This window comes from Lates calcarifer, linkage group LG10 (assembly GCF_001640805.2).
Source record: "Lates calcarifer isolate ASB-BC8 linkage group LG10, TLL_Latcal_v3, whole genome shotgun sequence".
NCBI lineage: Eukaryota > Metazoa > Chordata > Actinopteri > Centropomidae > Lates > Lates calcarifer.
In genome coordinates, this window is record NC_066842.1 from 18,475,076 (window position 1) to 18,499,329 (window position 24,254).

General features: G+C 44.7%; 1 protein-coding gene across 4 annotated transcripts in view; it reads left to right on the forward strand.

The window, feature by feature from the left end:
• mob2a (MOB kinase activator 2a) overlaps nt 1–24,188 on the forward strand; it is a 60,889-nt gene extending 36,701 nt beyond the window's left edge. For 3 of the 4 annotated variants that reach the window (XM_018663991.2, XM_018663989.2, XM_018663990.2), the window contains exons 2-5: nt 15,596–15,756; nt 17,462–17,555; nt 21,426–21,550; nt 22,208–24,188. In XM_018663991.2, the coding sequence (XP_018519507.1) occupies nt 15,596–15,756; nt 17,462–17,555; nt 21,426–21,550; nt 22,208–22,527 (700 nt within the window). In that variant the 3' untranslated portion in view covers nt 22,528–24,188. Of the gene's footprint in view, nt 1–7,621; nt 7,864–15,595; nt 15,757–17,461; nt 17,556–21,425; nt 21,551–22,207 lie in introns of those variants that run through there. The other variant, XM_018663986.2, reaches the window with a different exon arrangement.
• The last annotated feature ends 66 nt before the right edge of the window (nt 24,189–24,254 follow it).

Genomic DNA, 24,254 nt, shown 5'->3' on the forward strand with positions numbered 1-24,254 from the left:
TTTTAGTCCATGTGTGTCTTTTCTTGGAAGTACTGTAGTTTATATGTGTCCACATTCCCCTTGGTAGGACATCTGCTGACTAAATGCCCTCACTTAGGAGTTAATGAGGTGGATCAGGGCGGGCATCCACAGACAGAAAGCCACCTGAACTGTGCACATGCACCTCACACCCTGCTTTTTATCTTTGCACTATTCGCTTTTAAGACTTAACAGCTGTCCCCATTGAGCTGTCTTTTTTGCTCCGTCCCATCTCCCCGAGAGTTTGCTAGTTGACTTTGCAGTCCATCAGACGCACCTGGAAATCCATGCTAGCATAGCTGTCTGGTTTTGTAGTTTTTTTATTTTTTATTTATTTTTTTCTTGTTATGACCATGAAAAGAGAACTCTGTTCACGCTGAAGCCCCCTGGCCTGCCACGTCATGCTCCGCCCCACGTACACGCATCCTGTGCAAACATGGGCGCTACCCCACCTCCTCTTCACTTCCTCCATCTATCCCTCTATTCCACGATGGTCTTTCTCCTCTATCCAGCCCCCCTCCACCTTATTCTCTACTGCTACCCGCACACACACAGACTGCCTCTTGTGCTCCAGAGCAAACAGTAGCATATGTTTGACCGCAAGTTCTCCCCCTTTTCTCCTCACACCTCCTCTTTACGTCACAAACTCCCCTCATCTTGCCCCCAAACCTCACCTCTTCTCATTCAGTGGTTTTACTGAAAAAGTGGCGTACTCTTGCTCCCTGTGTTTTTATTTTTCACACTTAATATTCTCTTGTATTCTTCATATTACTCAAACACACCAGCAGTAGTGGAAAGTAACTTGTTAACTTTTATAGTCTTCAAAAGGATGCTGGCCTCCACAGCGTCAGCACAGTCCTGGTTCGGTTTCAAGTGTTGCAAAAAATACACACAGAGCATCCACACCCTTAGTATAAAACCTGGAATGGAAAAGCAGAATGGAAAACTCAGTCTAGCTGTGAGGTTGTGTAAGTTTCAGACAATGTCTGCACTCAGAGGCCTTTTTCCAAGGGTGGGTACTGTGCGTGGTAATGTAGCTCACTCTCTGCTTTCTCCATAACTCCAATGCCAAAACAGAAAAAAAAAGCTGTAATTGCGCCTCCACAGTCAGGTTGCTGCCCTCCAGGTGTGAAAAGGTTTTATATTTGACTTAAACTACCTGATAAGGCTCTGCACACCTATGCGTTGCCAGCAGGTGGCAGTGTTGCTTTCACACCTAACGCTGTGTGTGTGTGTGTGTGTGTGTGTGTGTGTGTGTGTGTGTGTGTGTGTGTGTGTGTGTGTGTGTGTGTGTGTGTTTGTGTAAAAAATAAGGAATGTTCCTCTCTCACATGCCCAGAGCTACAGCCAAACCACCCTCTCCACTGTTGTGTTACACTGGAGCTGTAATCTGTAGGTAATGTTTTGGTTTGGTTCAGAAATGTTCTGAATTTTATCTGCAGTTGCGAGATCAACATGTTTAGAGTGTGTGTGTGTGTGTGTGTGTGTGTCCTCTCCTCAGTGCCAAGTTTATCATATTCTCCTAAGGAAAAGCCACATTCTTTTCCATTTTTGAGGTTTATCGGAGTTCTGGGGAGACATGTAGCCTTGGGGAAGCTTTTCTGTTTCCTCCAGCAAAGTACACACACATGCACTCACCTTTACTTATGTGCCACTATGATAACTCCTATATCATGACAGCCATAAGTTAGAACACCTTCAGGAAAGTTAGTTATAAGCTATAATCACATTCTTGTTTCTTATTACCTTGCAGTGATGGGCTCTCTCACTCTACTGTTACAAGGTATAAGTCATTGTAAGTGCACGATATACCCACTTTCTTATTCTGTCTTTGTGCCTTTGTGACACTGATGATGGAGTGACCCTGCCGCCGACCTGCAGCCATTACAGGGACAGACAGCCTCATTACCATTCCCCTTTTACCTGAAGGCCTGAGGACAAAGTCACATTCTGGCTGTGCTGTAACATGTCACAGGTTATTCAACAGGTCAGCTACCTCACCTGTCTCTCCTCCACCTTGATCACTGATCCATAACCTTGTCGCCTCGTCAGGTCATTGAGCGTTATATCTTGGCTGACCTTGCACCTGAGCCCCGGGACTCACAGGTACACCTTTCTCATGGTGTGTACGTGTGTGTGTGTGTGCGTGTGTGTGTGCGTGCTCTTACACTTGACAGACAGGTGTTTGGCTGCCCAGGTGGTGCATTATGGGATGTATCGAGACTCTCCCCTGTTGAGGAATGTAGGGAGGTGGAGTGTAAGCGGGCGGACGGGGCATGCTGTGACAACCTCCCACATTGAGCCGAACTCTTTCACTCCTCTCCTCTCATCCAAAAAGTTCTGCTATAACTCTCATCTGCTCTCTTTCTGTTCTGTTTTTCACTTCCCTGCTCCTCTGGTGCCCTCTGCTCACCCCCTTCGCTTGAACCGATCTTAACTACTCCTGTGCTCTCACTTCCTTCCTCGTTGTCCGTTGCCCTCTCCCATTTCATCCCTGTCTACTCTTCATATTCCATTCTGGTCAACTCCTGCTGATATGATAGTGGTTAATCTAAGCAGTATCCATGGAGATGGATGATTTATGAATGTCTTGACACAAGTCTGGGATTTCTCATCTCCTGTCTTCCATCTTGCTTAAGCCCTCTCTTCCCTCAGTCATAAACCAGTCAGAACATGGCCCTCTGTCTTTCAAACTTGGCTGCTCTGTCTTCCTTGCAGACTTCCTGTTGAAATCATTCCAGCGCCAGAAAGTTTGCAGAAACAGTTAAATCATTTCCAAATCCAAACTAACTTCTAATTGGATTAACAATGCAATGGCAATCGGGTGGTTTAAGTATTTTTCCCCTTGTTCCATTGCTGCTGTTAAATGGAGCATGAAGTTTGAACCATAACAGTTTTGCGCAAGAAGGGCACACGTCTACCTCCCGAGCGAGAAAAGCCAAGTCAAACCAAACCGAGAACTGTATGTGTCACATCTCCTGCTCTTGACCTCCTTCAGCTCACTCTCCTTGTCGGTCTTTCCCCTCGGCTTTCCCCCGCTTGTCTTTGTTCAGCCAGGCTGTGTGTGCAGAGAGCAACGGCATGTCTTTGCATGCAGCCCTTCCCCTACAGGAATGCAGAGCAAAGGAGCGATGAAGCCAGGGAGAAAAATTAGCGCACATGCGAAGAGGGAAAGAGGACTTCAAGGACTTAAAGGTGGAAAGGAAAGAACAGGTCAAAGAAAAACTGATGAGCAAGAACTGGTTAGACTTTTAAAGGTCTTTGTACATTAATGTGACATCTAAAATGCCATGTATTGTCTATTCACAAAGATAACGACGGAGGTGTGAGCCCCTTATAGAGCAGTGAAAATGTTCACAAAGTCATTAAGCACAGATGCGGTTTGATGCTGCCTATTCTGGCTCAGGTTTTGTCTGCACATGCACAGACAAACACTCTACAAACGCTTCAGACAGACTGCACATACTCAACTGTGTCATGCAGTGCACACAGTCAGTATATCTGCAGGGTTTTGTAGAAATTAAAGATGGAGGGGTGAAGGTGGTACTGGGACCTAGTTTGGCTGATTTGCTTGTTCTAGGATCAGTTTTTTTCTCTTTTTTAGAGGGAGAGTGTGGTAGACAGATGATGCATTTTTGTTATATTTACACTTTCCTCGCCGTGGCAGCAAACACAACACTCTTTTGTCTAATTGAGGAGGTTGGTATTGCAGGCCAGGTCGCTGGGTTCAGTGTGCCGAGTGTCTCCTGGCCCTGCTGACCTTTTATCCGGGGGCCTATAGAAAACCCCCAGGCACTAAAGACCTTCAGTCTGCGCTGTTTTCACTGGCTAAGACCTTACCTAAACACGCTACGCACTCCCACACACCCAGAACGCACCACCAACTGAAGGTCTTACAGAGCAACTTGATTTTTATTTATTAATTTTGGTTTCAACACGGTTGGGTGCCCGACCCGTCCGTCATTTTGATCTCAGCTGTGGTTGGCTGGAGATTTTCGCTCTGGCAGGGCTGGGACTGAGCTGTTGCCAAGCCCCAAGGCGCATCTGCTGCGGTTGTGACTCATTTACTGCTGGCCTGGAATCAGTGTTTTCTTTGTCTCAAATAGGTGGAATGTCCGCTGACTTTCAGACCCAACCTGTTGGGCCAGCCATCCATCTTTCTGAGCAGTGAAGAGAGCGCTGCAGGCTAACGCACATTGTCCAAAACGTCCCACTCATTTGAATAAGTTAGAGGTTTTTTTTGTGCTAATTTTACTGTGGTTTAATCGTCCAGTGTGTCTGTCCTGTATCAGATTAAAACTTGCAGCAGCTTTGTTCCTGAGTTTTTCAAATACCAATACAACAAATTTGTTTCAGTGTATGACCGCCTCCTAACTGGTGCGTCAACACTATAATTATTTGAATTACTTGCATTTTTTCCACTCACCTTGGTCTTTTCCTCTTCTTTGTGTTGTCTGTTGGTCTTATCAGTTATTGCCTTCGTTATTGTTATTTCCTCACTCATCAGATTAAGGCTTAACGCATACATCATTCACAAGATCAGTGACGACACAGATTTCCCATGAACTGCCTTTATTTTTTTCTCCTCCCCTCTTTTAAATGAGTGATGTGTTTTCTAATTAAATCTGGGCTTTTACTGTCTGTAACTCCAGGGTGGTTGTGTTTTTAATGAGGGGGGATCAGCTACTGATGAAAGTCAAGCTACCAGTGGTTCAGTCCTAGACATGTACATGGTGCTGTATGTTACTTTAAAACTGAAAACGGATGCTTGTACAGAAGTATCAACATCTTTTATAGTTCTTCAGTCCTCTACGCTAATTCTTATGTAATGTTTAATGTAACTCCAAGTATGTCACACCTACAAATAAATGAGTACGTAATTGGAAGTAGGCTGTTTATGTTGAGTATACGTAGTGCCAATAATTAATCTGCGCTGTGCAGCAACATCTGGCTTTGGTGCATGAAGGTGGCGGATGAGTGATGCCATGTCTTGCCCGCATAGTGGAAGGGAAGGTGACTGTGACGTTAGCAGAGAAGAAAGAGTAAACCTCTGTCCGCCAGACGATGGAATGCGGCCGTTGGTTTCCATCCACGTAAGACGTTGCGTAAGAGTGGCACGGTTTCTCGTCTCCACCCGCTTTGTTAGCCTTCAGCTCGCATGACACGACAAACTCTACAGGTGTGACTGTGGGTGACCTGTTCAGTCGAGGAAAAAGGCCACTTTAACTTAAAAGCCACCTGCTCTTTAAGTTTTTGTGCCTCATTCATTACTGCTCTTTGTCCATGCTAACACAGCAGTGAATGTAGAGGCTCAGGTCCAGGCCAAGCCCCAGTGATCTTGAATGGATGTCTTCTATTTTCAGTGACCGCACGGATCCAATAGTTAGGAGCAAATTAATGGAAAGTTCCCTGAGCATGGGATTTCCATTACAGCAACACACTGTTTTCTCTTGGGTGGGCACAAGTAGTGCACAAGTACACGTATCAACTATAACAGCAATATTACATTGTAGTATATCACATATTACTTTATATACAGTGTGTATGATAGACTGTGCTACAAACCACGAGCTGGGGTTTGTTTGAAATATATTTATACTTGTGCCATTTTGACACCAGAGTTTAAGCACATACACCAAAATACGGTTTTTAAATACTTTGCTGTAAGTATATAAACATGTTTTTCTATAAAACGCTTTCTGATTTAACAAAGGTTCAACAACAAGTTCTTAAATGTAAAACACAACTGGTTACAGGTTCTTGTATCCCCTCCCCAGTTCCCCAGCAGTCTCCCGCCTGCTTAGTCGGTCTCTGATTAAGTCGCCAACTCATTTATGCATGCCCACACACTCAAACGCACGCACACACACACACACACACACACACACACACACACACACACGGCACATTCACCCCCCTCACCTCCCTCTCTTTGCACTGTTCTGTGTATTCTTTATGGGCCCGGCCAGGCAGGCTGATGCTATATTTAGCGTCAGGGAAAAAAAGTCAGTGCCCTGTTCTGGTCTGTCTCCCCTCTCCCCTGCTCCTCACCACCACTGCCAACACTCAGCAGGGGCCACTCACGGGGCCTGTGCATCACCCGACTCCACCCACCAAGCCCCCTGTCCAGTGTGCACTCCTAGTGTGGTGAGCAGGAAAGCAGTCAGTCATGCAGGATGAGAGGCGCCTGTCCCTTTGATTCCTTTAGATTGTTTCTTTGGATCACATAGGGGCTTTTAAACATAAACACACGGCGCCTCAGAGGGTCCAACAGTCCGCAGTAAACACACTCCACTGGCATTTCTGCAGACACGACGCGCACCTTTGCACACGCAAATTACACACTCCCATACATACACACATAGGCACAGTCCTCTCATACACCCTCACAATCTCTTTTATCTTCATCTCGTGAGTACTTGCCCCCACCCACATACACACAGTGCACATAGCTCCCCAGATCCCCACAGATTAGTGTGTGTCTTTGTGTTATGTCCATGCTGCAGCAGCCAGCTGGTCCACTATTTCTCACATGTGCAGCTCCACCGTGGCCCCACAAGTTTCGTCTGAGGAGACGGCAGGGAAAAATAGACTTTTTCAAGAGAAGGAGAGACAATGAAAGGGACAGGCGAGTAAAGACGAAACAAGAAAGGGAGGAGAAATGTGTGAACAGAGCAATAGAGGAGAGAATAAGAGAGGACATTTGTTGAGAGGCAATAATTAGAGGGAACAGGGGCGAGGGAATGATAGCTCCTCAACACTAGTTGTAATCTTCTCATGAGTCGCACGACTCCCAGTATTCAGTGTTCATTTCCTCTTGTTCATTTTGCACTTAAGGGTTGTTGGCTCAGCTCTCTGTTGACAGTTTAATTAGAATTTACACCGTAGTCATGCCCATAATATGAAACTCCAAAAAAATATTTGTTACAAACAATTCCTCTGGCAAAGCCTTAAACCACAGACACGCAAAGAAAACCTCTATATATTCTTATAAGTCTGCCTTTGGCTCTCAAACAGGCTTTGTTTGATTCCCTCACTGGTTCTTCAGTTTCAGCAGTCGTGTTTGAACACGCCTGACTGCTGCCAGCCTGTCATACTTGGACTCCAGGTGAAGTTCAGAATCAGCAGGAGGAATGTCGGCCCGTAGTCCCAGCATTCACACTATGCTCAATCTGGCACTATTTCTCACATTGAAATGAAGTGACACTACACACGTTGTTAACCACAGGTTATGTATGTAAGTGCAAATAGTAGTAAACCTGCAGCAGCTCACATGAGGTCAAAGCTATATTGCTGTGCCATTAATGTAAGGGCAGATAAACTTATTATGATTAATGAATAATGTAAAGGTTATGTTCCTTTGAACCTGTTCTATTACAGCACGCATTTAAAATGTAGCAACACCTTTTTACCTCATTGTGATCCACAGTTACTAGCTGACCACCTGTTGCTACATTGTAGCTACACTTCAGGGGAAAAGCACGAACCACGTCCACATGGGCAGACTTGGACGTCAGGAGAGCAAGCCCACCGAGCTCTCTCCCCTTCTCTGATTGGACAGCACGGGTAGAGAAGGCGGGCCTATTATAAAGTCTTCTCAAAGTTTTTCACTTTACACTGCAGTGAGTCACAGTTTCACATAGATCAAACCCTGGTGTGATTCGGAAAGACTGCGACTGAATAATCTGTAGGGGGGATATTCTCACACCATATCTTCATGTTTTAAATTATGGTCGGAGATTATTGCTCCTTTTCTGGAGATAAGACGGACATGCACTCTCAGAGAAACTCCAAAAACGGACTAAGTTGCAAAATGGTGCTTCAGGCAGTCGGAAAAGTACTAAGGTAAGACTCGGAAGTTATGTTAACTTCACATAGTGGTATCTTCTTGGAACCTCGCAGTCGAGCCTGTACTGTAAATGTGACTTTTTAATCATTTTTATGACGCTTTGACGAACCGACAGAGAACCTCACAGTCCGACGAAAGGATGTTTTACTTTTGTTACCGTGTCCTATGCTGCTGCTCTCTCCGCAGAGACTAAAACCTCGTCCACTGCACTTTTTCTGTATCATCTAATTTTTCCCGACGTCGCACTTCACCTTCACCACATTTATTACGGTGTTACAGAGGTCCAGTGACTTTAACAGAGGCTGCAAGTTGAAAACGTGACGCTACGTTGTATTCATGTCCCAACTGTTATCTGACAGTAAACGGAGAAGTCAGTAACCTGTGTTTAAATCAGTGTTACTACGTCTGTATAACTCTGTATGAGAGATACGTAAGTGTCTCTTCTATGCAGTAATTACACATGCGTTGGACCTCTGGTTCCGGGGTCACAGCAATTTACCAGCCGGTAGTGGCGCTGGGAGACGTGTAGTACTGAATGCCTCATTCCCCTTCCTGCAGCTCTCAGTAACAAGACTCAACAGGAGCAAGAGAAATGTGACACTGTCTCCTCATCTAGTCTAATAAATGATTTAAGACACCCGTTAAACGTTTTAGACAAGTTAAAGAGGTTTTTTTTTTTTAAATCACAGTGACAGCTGACTTTTTTTTAAACTTACTGAACTCTACATTGTAGTCTACAGAGTAAACTGAAAATCGGAGGAAACAGAATAAGCATAAGGGCTAGAACTCAAAATATATGCGTCTGGTTGACTGTTTGTTCTTGTCTTCTTTCCCCTACTAGTATAACATACTATTTTCTCTTAATGGAAAGCATTTGACCTACATTTTATGGATAAAGGTGCTGTGTAAATTCATTACTTTAGCAGGCATCAAAAGGCCATAATATGACCAAGTAAGATGTAAGACTTAAAGAACGCATGACCCAAATAGAATAGGAGTGTTAGCTGTGTTTGTGTGTCATACAAAGGGACACAAACAACAACCCCAGTCATGATTAATCCACGTGGAGAATTTATGCAATTCAAGCAAAAATACCCATGTCACAGCGGAATGAATGGGGCAAATGTTACCCTAGTTTTCTGTGTGTGTTTACTGTGTGTCATGTGAAGAAGACATGCAGTCATTATGAGTGTATTCCTCCAGGCAAAAGGTCGCCCCCGTTAATGCTTTGCTGAAGTTTCCTCTTACCTTTCAAGTCTGGGGACAGGTGTGTTTCCAAGCAGCAGCCCATAGGGCACATGCCTCAGAAACCACTGTTGCCTGTGAAGATGTGGTGAGTGATAGTGAGGAGAAAATCCACCATTTTAGGATCCCTTAACAGATTGTATGTGAAATGTAATGAACACAGCAGAGAGTGTCATTGTACAGTATATCATTATGTCTGTTGCAAGACCTGTGACAGGTAGAGACAAGTTCTACTGCTCCTTTTTTCCTGGGAACTCAGCTGCCTTGCTTAAGAAATCAGCTGGTTACCAAGGAAATACACCTTCGATGTATTTGCCTGGGAGGGACAAAAGGGGGTTTTTCACAAATCTGACATCTTGAGGAAAAACTGAACAAAAAACACTTCATCAAAGTTAACAAGGATGCATAGTTTTAGGTTTTATTGGGGAGGGGGGGGGGGGGATAGACCTGTTTATAGCTCCACTTTTAACCTGTTTCCTCCTTCAGTGAATGGTTGAGTCCCCTTGGCTTGGAAGCAGGTCTGAATACTAGATACTATAAATACTGACGAAGATACCGTAGCTGAGATAGCCTTTAGCAGTGTAGTCCCCTGAGAGTGAATATGTTACGTAATCTTCAATCCTTTTTCAGAATAGGCTGCTTTCTGCTAATATTGGCTGCTTGAACAGTGTGGGGAAAAAACTACGCCTCACCACACACACATGTTCCCACTTTGTTAACTATTTGATTCAGTAACCATTCAGTTAAATTGATTGGATTGATCAGAGCATACGGAAATCTCATTCATCTCCTCAGTTATATCATCCACATCAGTCGCTGCCTACCAAGCCAAATCATGTCGGAGCTAACCCTCTTCCAACAAGGTTACATTTGCCAAGTGCTTAACCAGCAGCTTGGTCTTATCTCAACCAGAACCCCCCCATTTCCTGTCACATGTGTGTTGTGATGTTGATGAGGCTCCATTATGGTGCTGGTAGGGGGTCCTTACTTTGCAGGCCTGAGAGCCAGTAAATGGGATTTAGCACAGGATGACAAGGGGACGAGGAGGTAGCCAGAACTGTGCTGGGGTAGGGTCATTGGTTGAATTGTGTGATTGTGTGTGTGTGTGTGTGTGTGTGTGTGGTGTGTGTGTGGTGTGTGTGTGTGCGTGCGTGTGCACATGTTTAGGCCTGCACCCTGGCTACAATTCTCATTTACTGATTTACAGTGCTGCTGACACCCCCAGTGATGCTACTGATTAAGTGGTGGCAGCTGGGCCTCCTTTGTTTTTCTTCCCTTCTTATCTGTTCACTCCAGAACTAAAACTGATGAGTATTTGTGGGTCAGTGCTCTTTTACTACACTGAAAGTTCAGCAGCAACTCTTAACAGAGCAGCTACTCAGTCCACTTGAACGCTGCAAAGCTGAACCTCTGGTTTAGTCCATCCTCAACTCTGTCTCTTTTTAGCCCCGTAATGGCTGCTGTGGTTTAGCTTTGGTGTGCTCAGACTGCCTGCGCTCCTCTGTCTGTGGTTTTTCAGGGAAAAGAGCCATTGAGTCCGTCCAATTTGAATCCTGAAATAGATCAGGGGGCCAGGCTTGGAGAAAACTGATACTCCTGACTGAAGCTGAAGCTGAAGCTTCATTCACTCAGTTCTGGTCTTATGAGTAAAGAATGGTATGATCTCCCGTTGCTATTGATGTTTTATTACAGTTCTTTTAACCCTGGATGCTATGAACCCCACAATCAGTTTACAAAGGAGGGGCCAACTTCCTGACATTTGACTGATTCTTTCTCTAACCCATCAGGTAATTGTTCGAAGGTCAGGTCAGTTAGAAGTGTTTGATTTCTCTGGTGTTCCTGGATAAAGACCTCTGATTGCTGCCTGTGGCGCTTCTTATCTCTCATATCCTTATCATAGACACTGAGTCTGTTTTCCAGTAAAACAGTACTGTATGAAGAACAGGTGGTGGCAAGAAGAGCATATCTTTGCACCCTGGACCTCCTCTTCTTGTTCCAGAGTGATAACGACAGTGTCCTGTAGTTTAGATGTTTTCAGTATTCTTTATCTCTGCTGAAGATGAAGATAAAGCTATTTTCTGCCTGTAGCTTTACTGTGTTTTCCTTGGAGTACCAGTGCATTTGATTTTAGATCGGGGATCATTTTGCACTACCTAAATTGCTCATTTTGCACAGTCATGGTGCTCAAAGGAAATCTGTCAGATCACCATTAGAAGCAGCTGCCTGAGAGAGAGGATGGTAGATGTCTTTGTTGTTACTGTTGGACGGTTGCACGTGCTGTTTGCCCTTGCAGATCGCATTAACTGCATCCATATGCCAATAGTTAGATTCCTCTGTGATCCAGAAGGCCAATTCAAGCACCAGTTGTGCAATATCTGACTTGGCAGGAGCCACAGGCTTAAGGGGAAAGTCATTACATGGGTTTTGTTAAACAAGTTTAGTTTTGTCCAAATTACAGAAAGAACCAATTAAAAGAACATTCAGGACCTCATAGGTTTCATGATCGTCAGCATTGATGGGATCTGTGCGTGATTTGGTGTTGAGGTGATAACTAACTATGGAAAAATCATTCGGCATGGTTTGAACATTTCCTCTGCTGAAGCGTTGGGGATTGTGTGTGTGTGTGTGCACCAGGGGAGAGAGGGGGAGCTCTTTAGTAGCCAATTGTAGTATTTTAGAGAAAGCACTTAAGCTAATTCTCCAGCATAGCTCTGTAATGCGACCCAGAGTGATTCCAGGATTAATTGGAACCAGGTTCTGGTAATGAGACAGGATTGTGGTGTACCTGCCAGAGGGCTGCTCCTCTTTACGCAAAGTTTATTTTAGAACCAAGTGTACTCAGTATTCTGCAGGCACATAGTCTGCTAGCACACAGCAGCTGATATATTCACCCGTGTGAGGCTAGAACGATGTATGTTTGACACGCTCAAATCAAGACTGAACAGCCTTGGTGGACACACGTGCTTGCACACACACACACACACACACACACACACACACACACACACACACTCTCAGACCAGACAGGACTCACTTCTTCTGGACTTTCTCTACGGCTCTGATGGGATCTCGCTAGTGACGCAGCTGTTGTGACCAGCTGGGTTGGCCATGAAAAGAGAGAGGGGGCTACAGCCAGAGTCGAGTGTGTGTGTGTGTGTGTGTTTGAAGGCACAGGTGTTTATGTGTGCAACGTAGTGTGTAAGTGGGGTACTGGTGGTGTTGTACAAGTGGAGCGGTAGTGAGTGAAGAGAGCTGAGGGTGGGGGAGGTGGCGCTGCTGGGAAAAGTGAAAGGTTAAGAGAGTGGCTAACAGACAGAGTTGAACAGCTGTCAGGTAAGTCACTCCTCAGCTCAGCAGCACTGACCTCCATGTCACCTGACTAAATAACCCTATTTCCTTATGGTTTCTCGAGCAGATAAACACCAGCATGTCTGTCCTCCTGCTTCTCACCTTCCACGTCTGCTTGAAAAGTTCAAAAGACATCACATTTGCACATGTGATGTTCTCATGGCTCTGAGTAGACTTGTGTTATTACACCAAGCCTGACAAGGTTTTCTGGACCATGAGCCTGTAACATGGACTGGTTCCTGTTGGTGCCAGACAGGCTGTGGCTGCCCCCCCACCCCCCAGCCCAGAGACATGTGCCTGGCCCTAGCCTCAGTTCCCCTCCACTCCTGCCTTCTGGCCTGCCCCGATCTGTCCCTGATCTGGTGCGGAGAAAGAGGCATCTGCTGCCTTTTATGGCAAAGACTTGCCTGGGAGAACTTTACCAAGAACAGACAAAGCTGCATGTGTGTGTGTGTTGTAGTGAAGACAGACTGTGTACGTATGAGGGGAGGAGTGCTGGCATAGAGGAAGTTTTCTTTATCCTAAAATAAACTAATGGCTCCAGAATTTCACCTCCCCTTACCACACAAATGTTCGCAAAGAGTGGAGGAGGCGTTTGTATGGAAAGTTATGAAATTACAGAGGGAGAGAAGCAGGAAATAGCTCAGTGAAACAGAATGTTTCGGGGGGGGGGGCAAGAAAGAACCGGCTTGAACCTTTCGCAGGAGCTGAGTTTTCTGAGGGGTTTAGCAAAGTCTTTGAAAAGTTGTGAGAGCTGACGGTATCTGTGGATGAAGTGCTTTCTTCCGGTAAAGCTCTTTCACATGATGGAACATGTAGCTCACGGCGCGAAACCACACGGACCACATGAATCTGTCTGATCCCTCTTGAACAGGAAGAAGGTGGGGGGGTGGCTGGTTTGAGGGTAGAGGAAGCAGACAGAGATAAGGAGAATTGAAAGAAATTATAAAACAAGCATGGGAAGGACCTTCAAATTTGAAAAAAGGAACTGTAATTAAAATGTGAGTCAGAACAGAGGTCATGGAGTGAGTTAAATGGGAAGCTAATGGGGCAGGATAATAGTTAAGGACAGAAAGATGAAGGGAAAGGGCAGAAAGAGATGAAAAGAGAGAGCAAGAATGAGGCTGTGAGGCCTGGAGCTTTTGACTCTGAACAATAGACTGTTTGGACAGGTGAGCCTGCAGCCGTTAGGAGGAGAGGAGGAGAAGAAATGCCTACAAGCCTGAAGAAAGACAAGACATTGCAAAAGAAAAAAAAAACAAATGGGTGGGGTGCAGGGATACCAGAGCAGAGCAACAGGAGAAAAGAAGTGAAAGTGGCCAGTCATCAATAATTAGCCAACAGTGTAATCTGTGGTGTCCTTGGTTTTTAAATGAGGCCAAAACAAGCTCAGGTACTGCCTGATAGAAAGAGCCGTATACCTTGATGAATCATTACCCAACACGAGAACCTGAGCAGCGTCGTGTGTGTCTGTGAACGTGATTCTGCAAGTGTGTGTGTGTGTGTGTGTGTGTGTGTGTGTGTGTGTGTGTGTCCTGAAGATCTTAACATTTTCACAGGAGGCCCCAAAGGCAGTTTATAGCTAAGCATTTCTCCTACAAATGAGACGACAGCCAACATGTAAAGGGTGGCAGTCTTGAACATTTACAAAGTAAAGGGCTGTAGGCTCTGTGTGCATCCACATGTTGCCTTCTCTTGTTTGCTGAGGTGGAAAGCAGAGCAACGCTTCCTGGAGAGGGGAATTAAACTACATAGGGCTTTTGAACACTGCTCTGGCCAAGAGGCCTCGTGCTCCGCAGTCCTGTCATGTTTTGTAAGTGTTTATTAGTTCCCATGGATATCAGCCGGGCCTGTGTCAATCTACCTCCTCTCCTCATCCCCCCCAGCTCTCACTCCCCTCTCTGTTCTCTACCCTTTTCTCTATTTTTAATATCCCTGGCTACATGTGCGCTGTGAATGCGATGCTTTTTTCCTGCAGAAAATCAACCAGTCATCACCTCTTTCCTGTAAAATCCAGAGTTAGTCGCAGTGAAGCCCAAGTGAAAGTGAGAAGGCTTTTTGGCTGCTGCTGGAAAATAGCGTTTATGATCCCTCGTCTTTAGTGCTGCAAGAACAGCGCTCCTTGGTCCAGGAGCCAGAGCTGCCGTCTTTCGGGAATGGCGGGGTGGAGTGGGGGGGGTCTGGGAGCGTGAATAGGAAGGAAAGGGGAAAAGCGAGAGCCAAGAACACATGGCTGGATCATTGTGTTTAGACGGAGGGTGTGGAGAGAGGAGGGATGAGAACTGGAGATAGAGGGGGTGAGTGCAACATGAGCGGAAATAAGGGTCAACAAAGGCACAATAAATTCAGGGAGAAAACTGAAACTCCCTTGTCCTTAAGTAAACTTTAGCAGTGGTAGCAGGGCCAAGACAGAGCAAAATAAAGATGTAGGCCAAAGTTGGGAACAGAAGGATGAGGGGTACAACATACTGGTCAAGTTGACCATTGTTAGCTCTAACTGTCAAAGTCATTAAGACTGTTGATTACATTACTCTGTATTTTGTTCAGACTGTCCCAGACAACTCCGGCCCGTGTTTATTTGTCTCACTCACATATCAAGCCTTTCAACCTTTGACCCCAGATTGCACTGCCTCCACTGAATACAGACTTGGAGCAGAGGCTGTGGGGGAGGAGAGGTTACAGCCCTGGAAGTGCAGGAGGAGTGTGATATGACATCCACATGCTAAAACTAGCAGTGGAAGTACAAGGCGCTGGGGACGGCTGTCTGTGTGTGGAAGCTATAGACCTAACGTTAGGTCAGAGGTCAGAGTTAGGGGTCAGGTACAGCAACAGAGGACTCTTTGTTTGGTCTGTTCAGGTTGCTTTGAGTCCAGTGTCACAAACGTCACAGAGGGTTTGTTGGATACAAGATGTTTTTACAGCAGCGTTATGTAGGCCTGTCTGGAAAATTCCTATGCCAGCAGCCTAGCAAAGAGCTTACATTGCCTTTCATCCTTTACAGTGTTAGATTTAGCAGTCAATTTACCTTTTTACGTCACCCTCGGGCACTTTTGAAATCTCGCTTTTCCTTCATTTTTTACCTCTATCAAGTCCTTCCAGTGTTCTTAACCTGTCCTCTTTTCTTCTGTGTTGCAGGAAGTCAAAGACGAAGCCAAATGGAAAGAAGCCTCCGGCAGAAGAGAAGAAGCAGTACTTGGAGCCAGAGTTCACAAAAATCCGTGTGGTGGACTTTGACCTCAAGGAGCTGGTGGTGCTGCCCAGAGAGATAGACCTCAACGAATGGCTAGCAAGCAACAGTGAGTGGTAGTTAATAATATAATATGTGGAGCAGGAGCTCAAAGAGTCGGACACATAACTGAGGATGATGTCCTGTGCAGCTGACAGAAACCACTACTGTAATTACTAGGCCTGTAAAAGCAGTTTAACATGGTCATTGTTAAAATGTGAGTGGGGCCTAGTATCTTATTTGAGACATAAAAATTCCTCAACGCTCAGCTCCGACTTATGTAAAATTTTCCTCAGGGGTTAGGAATTGTTTTTCCCAAGTCAGTATGCACTTGTCATCTGGAGATGACAAGATGTTCCAGTGGTGCCAGAGAGCCAAGCCTTTAACATGATCCAGACCGGGCACAGCATTGAGCCTGTTCCCAATAACACCACACACCGCTTCTTTAAACATCATCGTTTACTGCCAGCTTCAATTACGGTGCGGCTTTTTAACTCTTATTCAAATTTATAGTTGCCATTAAGAGCATCATTTCTGGAGTTTAGTAAACCGGCTGTGTCTGGCTGCCTGATAGATCTCATGAGGCTCTTTATTTTGTCTGTCTCCCTGACTTTGTTTTGGTTACTTGTCCAAACCATCCAGGTGCTCACGGGGGAAAAGGAACAAGACAAACATTCGTCCTTCTTTTTTATTTTAGGCTGATACAAGTCTGTGATATAAAACAGATGGGGCATGTTTTCACATGTTGATGTGTTTTTCAAAATGAAATTGAAAGTTATATAAGCTGACTTGTGTCAACTTGTATCCACCACTAACAGGGTTTTTGCTTGAACACAAACAATGGGGCTGAGCAATGATTGGAATCATTTCATTCTTCCGTCTAAACCAACAGTATCCTTCACTGGATGTTTTGCCACTTGGTGTCTACTGTGTTGAGCAGGGAAAGAGGGGATGAGTCCAAGGGATGGAGCAGATTACGTTGTGTCATTGGGTTTGTTCCATTTGAGAAAACCAAGACTTTGCAGTTGGGAGGAATCACGATGAAAGTCATTTCATACACCACAGCCATTTGAGCATGATATATGGTTATTTGCCCAACATGACATTCAGAAAATCACAGGCCTGTTTTCACAAATTGGAGCCAGACCAGCAGGGCTGCTGCTCAGAGACGTCCAGTGCAGGAGCTTAAACATTAATGCATAAACATTTTAAGAGGTTGCCTGTAGTGTTCAGGCATCCCAGTGTTCTTTAGGTTGGAGCTGTGCAGCAGCTTCTTAATAAAAGAAAATAATTAAATAATAAGAACAGGGCACCATTAGCAATGACAAGTTTCCCCAATACATTGCTGCAAGCCTTAAGTAAATTAAATACTTGCTGTTAAAGAAAGGCATCCAGTTTAAGGAATGCCACCATTCCTGAAAGATCTCACATATTTGCATACATTTAACATAGAGAATAATGCCTGATGTGTTGTTTTGCAGCATAACAGGATGCAAGGGACTGGAGCAACAACTTAAACTTGCCAAAGCATTTTTTTCTGAAGGTCACACACATGTTGTTGAAGGATGTGATGACTTGATAGATTAGTATGTGCACATTACTGTGACTGTCCCACTGTTCATTGTGACAGATAAAATGCAGTAAACACTATTCATTCATTAGTCTTATTCTTACATACAGAAGTATTAAAGTCTACTTTCTATGATTTATTCCTGAGTGGCAAACAACACACACTGAGTAACGTGGTGATCTCTCTCTCTCTCTCTCTGCAACAGCAACAACATTCTTCAACCTTATCAACCTGCAGTACAGCACCATCTCAGAGTTCTGCACTGGGGACACCTGTCAAGCCATGACGGCCTGCAACACGTAAGTTATCTCCACCGCTTTTGGTTTATTCATAGCTCACCTGCCGAGCCCCATTGGTTTATTCATCAGAAATCTAGCGTCCCATTGGTTAATTCATCAAGGGATGTCTCCCCGGTCAGCAAGGAATGACTCGCAGCCTGCAGCGTGCACTTGGGTCCATTTTGGTCTTTGAAAAGACCTCATAGTCCTGTCTAGGAATCTGCAGTACGCAGCTTTAATGTACTGCAGCAAACTGTATATTTACCTAAGAGCTGCGGTACACTGATCACTGCACCTTTGTGTCTCTGTGTTCGCTGCGTCTGCATCCAGCGCAGCATGTTGTATTTTAAAGAATCACATTTCTTGTCTGTCAACAATATAGACATTGAAACAATTTTTGGAACTGTTCCTCCTGCCTAACTAGTCGTGATGAAATATGTTTTTAATGTAATTTAAAAATGTGTTTTAAAGTTCAGCTGTAGCTAATATGAGGCTTCAGCAGTCATTAGACAAAACAAGTGGGTGTCTACCTCAGTTACAGCCTTTTTAGCACTAAAGTCCCTCTTTTTCTTTGTTAGCTCTAACTACACAGACAGATGTGAGTGAGATAAAGTGAAGACAATAACTATTTGCCAACTTTATTTATTATTTGTCGCCTTTTCAGGCTGTTGTTGGCGCTGTAAAACACCAGGAACAAAGTATTCTGTTTACTGGTCAGGAAACTGCTAATTGCCACTGTCCCTCCCCGCTGACAACATCAACATCATTACAGAAGATGCACAGACTCTCCACGTCATGTTTGGTCTTATCTCTTCTTAAGATCCTTTGATTTGTTTCACACACATCCGGTGTAGCTGCTGCATTAGGTTTAGTTTGTATCAAATCAGTCTATTGAACAGAGCAGTGGCAGACTCAAGACGTATTGAAGACAAGCTAGCTTCACCTTTATTCCCCTGTGGTCCTGTCTTGCTGCTTCCTGCTTATTTCTGAAGTCTGCTAATATCATTACATTCACATCACACACACTTTTTAGATGGATTGCTGTGATCAGACTAGTACCAAAGGAGTCTGCCTTTAAAGTCTGGCTATTTGTTCCAGCACTAAGGCTAGCTCTGGGACTGAAAACTGCAGGCTCATATCAGTCTGAAGTCACCAGGCAAACTATTTTTAAAATGTCTGTCATGTTTTTAGAAGTGTGCTGTAGCTACATTTTTTTCTGAAGGTGGTTAATTGCAAAACAGGACATATTTTTTCAGCAGTTTGTGAAGGATAATCATAACATGGAGGCCTATTCATGCCATGTTAACACAGGGGAGGTGACTAACTGTAAGTGTTTATCTAACTAGTTTGCCCTGTCAGGGCGGGGTGCTGTTTTTATGTGTGAATCCTTGTCTTTGGAGAGAGGCATTCATTTCCCCCTGTGTATACTGAAGGCTGGAAAAACCTGATTACCCACACTTTGAGAAACCACAACACTCACTACACAGGTCATTACGACCAGTATACAAGTGCCTGCTCCCGCCCACGCACGCACCATGGACAAAAATATGAGGATGACATCAGTGCCAAACAGCACAAACATTGAGAAATGACACATATATGACAGCCATGTAGTGAGAAAGAAACTTGTCACGCGTTAACCTCTTAGTCAACAGTGGGTTTTTCCACTGCTGTCACCTTAAGCTACTGTTGCTAACCCACACCCTGAGAAATGGCAGAAGCAAAGGTGCTTTGCCTGCGGTGTGTGAAGAGAGGAGACAGAAGTGCAGATTAACGTGTTTTTGTTTGCACTGTCTATTGACCTGTGGAAAACAGAGGTAATGTGTTAATCTACAGGAAAAACACAGAAGTAAACTTTATAGTTTGTCTCACAGCTTGACTCCGGATTTAACAAAAATGTTTCAGACATTTTAGTTTGACTAAAACTCATACAGTTTAACTGAAACTGTGTTTCCAAGATGAGGGCCACCATTTATGATGGTACCTTCCTCCATTGCCCAGCACCCCACCCTTTCCTGCCCGTGCAGGACCTGGCACCCGCGCCCCCCTCTGTGGTGAAAACTGACTGAGCCACAGTCACAGCAGCGTCAGTGCCCCTGCCCGAAGGCAGAGCTCAGCACTATTTTTGGAAGAAAATGTTTCCATGAGCTATGAGGGAACGGAACCATTTGGTAGCTATTTAGACCCATTTTGTATGGGTGGGTGGATAGATGGGTGTGTGTGAGAGACAGAGAGAGAGAGAGAGAGAGAGAGAGAGAGCGATGGTAATGGTAATGTACGCCCACTGTTTATTAGCATTAGGGTTCAGAGAGCTGGTTCCATTTTGAATTTGGTTGGTTTGGAGTAAATAAAGCTTCATTCACAAATCTGTTATCACATCTTTTATTTCTTATTAGCAAAGTGCAATGTACAAAATATCATACATTCATTTGGCCTAATAGCAAACAAATATTTATCGTGGCCAGATACCATCTAGTCAGATAAATTGTACGTACCTGCACCGCACAGCATGCTCTCATTCTCGCCATGGTGACATTTCACAACCCACCCACACCACCACCAGCCCACCCTGTAACCTTACAATGAATTTAAAACTATCTTTGAGATACAGAAGAAAGAAAACACTGTTATTTTTTCCATAGAGTAACATGAGACAGCTATGTGCATTAAACTGCAAAACCCTGAAGAACTGAAAAATGAAATATGTTTTAGTGTGGTAAAATTAAGTCGGCAAAATCTACATAAATTAGATAAGGAAGTTGTAAGAATTCATATTTACTAAAATGCTTTTGAGCCTCAGCCTGCATGTTTGTGAATAAACCACCTTGTGAAGCAGTATTGTTAAGTGTATATTATTATATATGGCCATAGTTTAATCCGTCTACGTGTGAGTGGGTATGTAGGAGCAGAGAAGGCATGTTTGTAGTCCAGCCAGTGTCTCTCCCACATGCAAACACAGTCTAATCCTGTGTGAGTAAGCGTATTGTAAGAGTCTGGTCCTGGTGCTGTGGTCAGTAGGTTCCCTCCTGCAGGGTCAGTTATGTGGACGCTTTACATTCCTCAGGATTTGTAATGTCTGCCCCAAAGACTCCCACAACCACGCTAATAAAACAGCTACACCTTTGAGCACATTTCTTTTCGGCGTTTTATCGGCTTATTAATTGACTTTTCCAGTGATTTTTCTGTGATCCTCATTCTGTCTCTGTGGCTACCTCACCGGTCCTGTCCCGCCGTCTCCTCCTTCGTTAGCTCGCTAATAGCCGCCTGCTGCTCGATCATCTGTCTCTAAGGTGTCTGCTGACCTGCTATTTGACTTTTGTTAAGTACAACTCCAAGACACCCGCTTACAATTCAGCTATCTGGGTCAGCCCCTCTGGAAATATTTGACCAGCAGCGGGACTGGCCCAAGGACTGGGGGGGGGGGATCAGAGTCCTGTTAACTACCATGACTGCAGGGAATTTGGCCCAATCAGGAAATGAAAGCTCCGGGGCACAGGGTTCAGCAAGTCCACTGAAATGAAAACATGCTAACATGATATCTGGATAAGAATGCGTCGGTATGAGAGACAAGAGATGGTTTGTAATATCACTGGACTGTATCCTCTTCAGAAAGTGAGATATCACTGGGAATACGGGTTTTCCCTGCATGAAGAAATAGAGCAGGTGATGTCTCGTAGGCCAATTATGCCTCATCGCCCAGATGATGTTTTCTCTTCCTGTCTGACAATTTTATATTCCAGGAAATACTCCTGTTCGTGTCTGAGCTGCTCCTACATCAGCCACAGACATTCTTTAGAAAACAACCATTATGATTAATTAGAAGCCGCTTCACAGTTGTGCAATGACATCCTGCTCCTCAATAATGTTTGTTGTTTGTCTGTCTCCTTCCAGAATATACTACTGGTATGACGAGAGGGGGAAGAAGACGAAGTGCACTGCTCCACAATATGTCGACTTTGTAATGAGTCTTTGTCAGAAACTGGTCACAGATGAGGAAATCTTTCCCACAAAATACGGTGAGTGTCCCTCTGTTTGCAGGCCTGTGGGGTCCCTCAACTGAGAGACTCATGGAAGTTAACTGATGGTGTACTGCTGCCCCCTGCTGCTTAAAATGTTAAATGTAGGGATACAGTAACTGAGTGATGGCCCAACAATGAAGATCAGAAAGAAATGAAAGTGATATTATATAGGGCTCAATCTCAATCGTTATTTTCACTGTGGATTAAACTGCTGATCAGTTTCTCAATTCATTGATTAATCATTTGGTAATGTAAAGTTCTCATTACAATGTCTCAGAATATCTTCAAAAAAATAAAACCAGCAAATATTACATTTGAGAAACTGAAATCACTTTTTTATGATTTTTGCTTGAATAGTGACTCAAGTGATTAATGGAATCAAACACCACCCTGCAGATGCAAATAAAAATAAGCTTTTGTAACAGTTAAACTATATTATTACTGGTTTTTAAAGATTGCCATCCTCAGTAGGAATGTATGGGCTTGGGGATGTGTGCTATAGAAAGGGTAGGAAGCCAAAAAAGTATTTATTCGAACTAATACATTGTTAGTTTTAAACTATAGAACAACATCGACCTTGTTCTCAAAATTTATTCCTCGCTTAAATTGATTCTGGTCCTAATCCCATCCCTCCTGTTCCTTTCTCTCCTTCAGGCAAAGAGTTCCCCAACTCCTTTGAGTCCTTGGTAAAGAAGATCTGCCGGTACCTGTTCCATGTGCTGGCTCACCTCTACTGGGCGCACTTTAAAGAGACGGTGGCTCTGGACCTGCAGGGCCACTTGAACACTCTGTATGCACATTTCATCGTTTTCGTAAGGGAATTCAACCTGGTCGACCCCAAGGAGACCTGTATCATGGACGACCTGTCCGAAATCCTCTGCACCCCTGCCCCGCCGCCCGCACCTGCCCCAGCCCCCTCCACCCCAGCCTCCGCGCCCTCCCCCTCTTCACAAAACCACGTGACGGAGAGATGAGCAGGGGGACGGCGGCGAGACAGCAGCCCTGGGGGTGATAGAAGATAAGATAGAGGAGAAGAAGAAGGAAAGACAGCCTGGCCCCCTTCCTCGGTGCCAGCAGGACTTTAAAGAGACCTTCCACTACCCTTATATTTCGCTACACCACCAACCAACCAGCCGGAAGGAAGGGGGGGAGGGTTTTCGGGAGGGGGGTTTTGGTGGCGGGGAGGGGTTTGTCACGCCAGCAGGAATTGGCGTGAGCGTTCCTCCCAGGGGCAAATCCCTCCCATCTTCTCTGCAATTTAAACTAGGAACAAAAAAGTATGTGTATGTTTTCTTTTTTTGGTTTTATTTCTTTTTTTTTTTTTCTTTTTTGAAGTTTTATTCAGTTTTATTTTTTGTGGGGGGGAGGGGCGGGGTGGTTTGGGAGGTGGGATTGGGGTGTAGGGTGGGGGGTGAGGGGGGTGCAGCATGTCTGTCGGCCCTTTGCCCCCCTCTATCCTCTGCCTAACATAACAGTACAGGAAGGGGGCTCTGCTTTGCTTTGACCTACTATTGTACAGTGTTTGTTGATGTGTGGAGAAGAGGCATCTCTGCTCACCTGCGGGCTCGTCCGTCCCTCCGTCCCTCCCATGTGCAGCAGCGGCGGCAGGAGGCGGGCCCGCAGGCGCACAGCCACTGCGCTGGCCAGTAGGGAGCCACGTTACTGCCTGACGGGGCGATACTAGCCAATCACTGTTTGGGTTGTTTATGTCGGGGATGATTTAAAGCGCTTCCTACTCAGGACCTGAGAGAATACGTCACTGCTGCCAGAGAGAAGTTACTCTCTCTTTCTTTTCCATTCTCTGTCCCTTGTTCTCCAGACTGCTCAGCCCTCCGTATGACAGATCGTGTTTTAACTACAGTATAGTCACATAATCACCTGGTGTGCCCTAACAAACATGTCCCAGAGCTTACCTATAGAGGGCAGCAAAGACGTAGAGAACGCCACAGGAACAGAGGAGACAGAGAAGAAAACATAAAGATTGTATGTTAGATCTTAAATCTGATCAGAGTGGATGCTTTTGAGACAGACTGGTGTCCATCATGCGGCTGAATCGGAGCTGTTTCCCGGCGTTCAGCACAGCAGCAGCCCCTTAAACCACCACCACCACCACCACCACCCACTCCAGCAGCACAGAAGGACAAAGACATGAGGTAATGTCTGCAGGCCCACAGAGGCAGAGAGGTGGAAATGGAGAGAGGGGTGAGAGTGATGGGGGTGGAGCTGCTCTGCTGTTTAACAGACACCAGTAACTCCCAGTGCAAAACTAAAAATCTTCTGGTTTTTTGTTTTTTTATCTGTCCCTTTAAATTTGCTGTTTGAAAAGATTATCAGAGGAGAATTAGTTCAGAAATAATAACAATAATGGTATCATTACTCGTGTATAGAAAATGCACAGTCTGCTTGGACTTTACTGTACAAAGAATCGCAAGCGGGTTCTGTCAGACATAGCCTCTGTATGGAGGAGGATGGGTTTATAATTCTCCTTTTTTTTAATTTATTTTAATTCTTTTTTTTTTGCAGGGTTCTTCAGTTCTGGCTCTCGTTTTTATGTATTTTAATTATTAACTAAGTTAAAAGCAATTTAATATTTTAAGCTCTGCGGATTATAATCTAATAAAAGAGAGAAATGCCACCTTGTCTCGGTGTCTTTTGTATACAGTTACTTATGCAAGAGGAAAGAAACATGAATGTCTTGTGT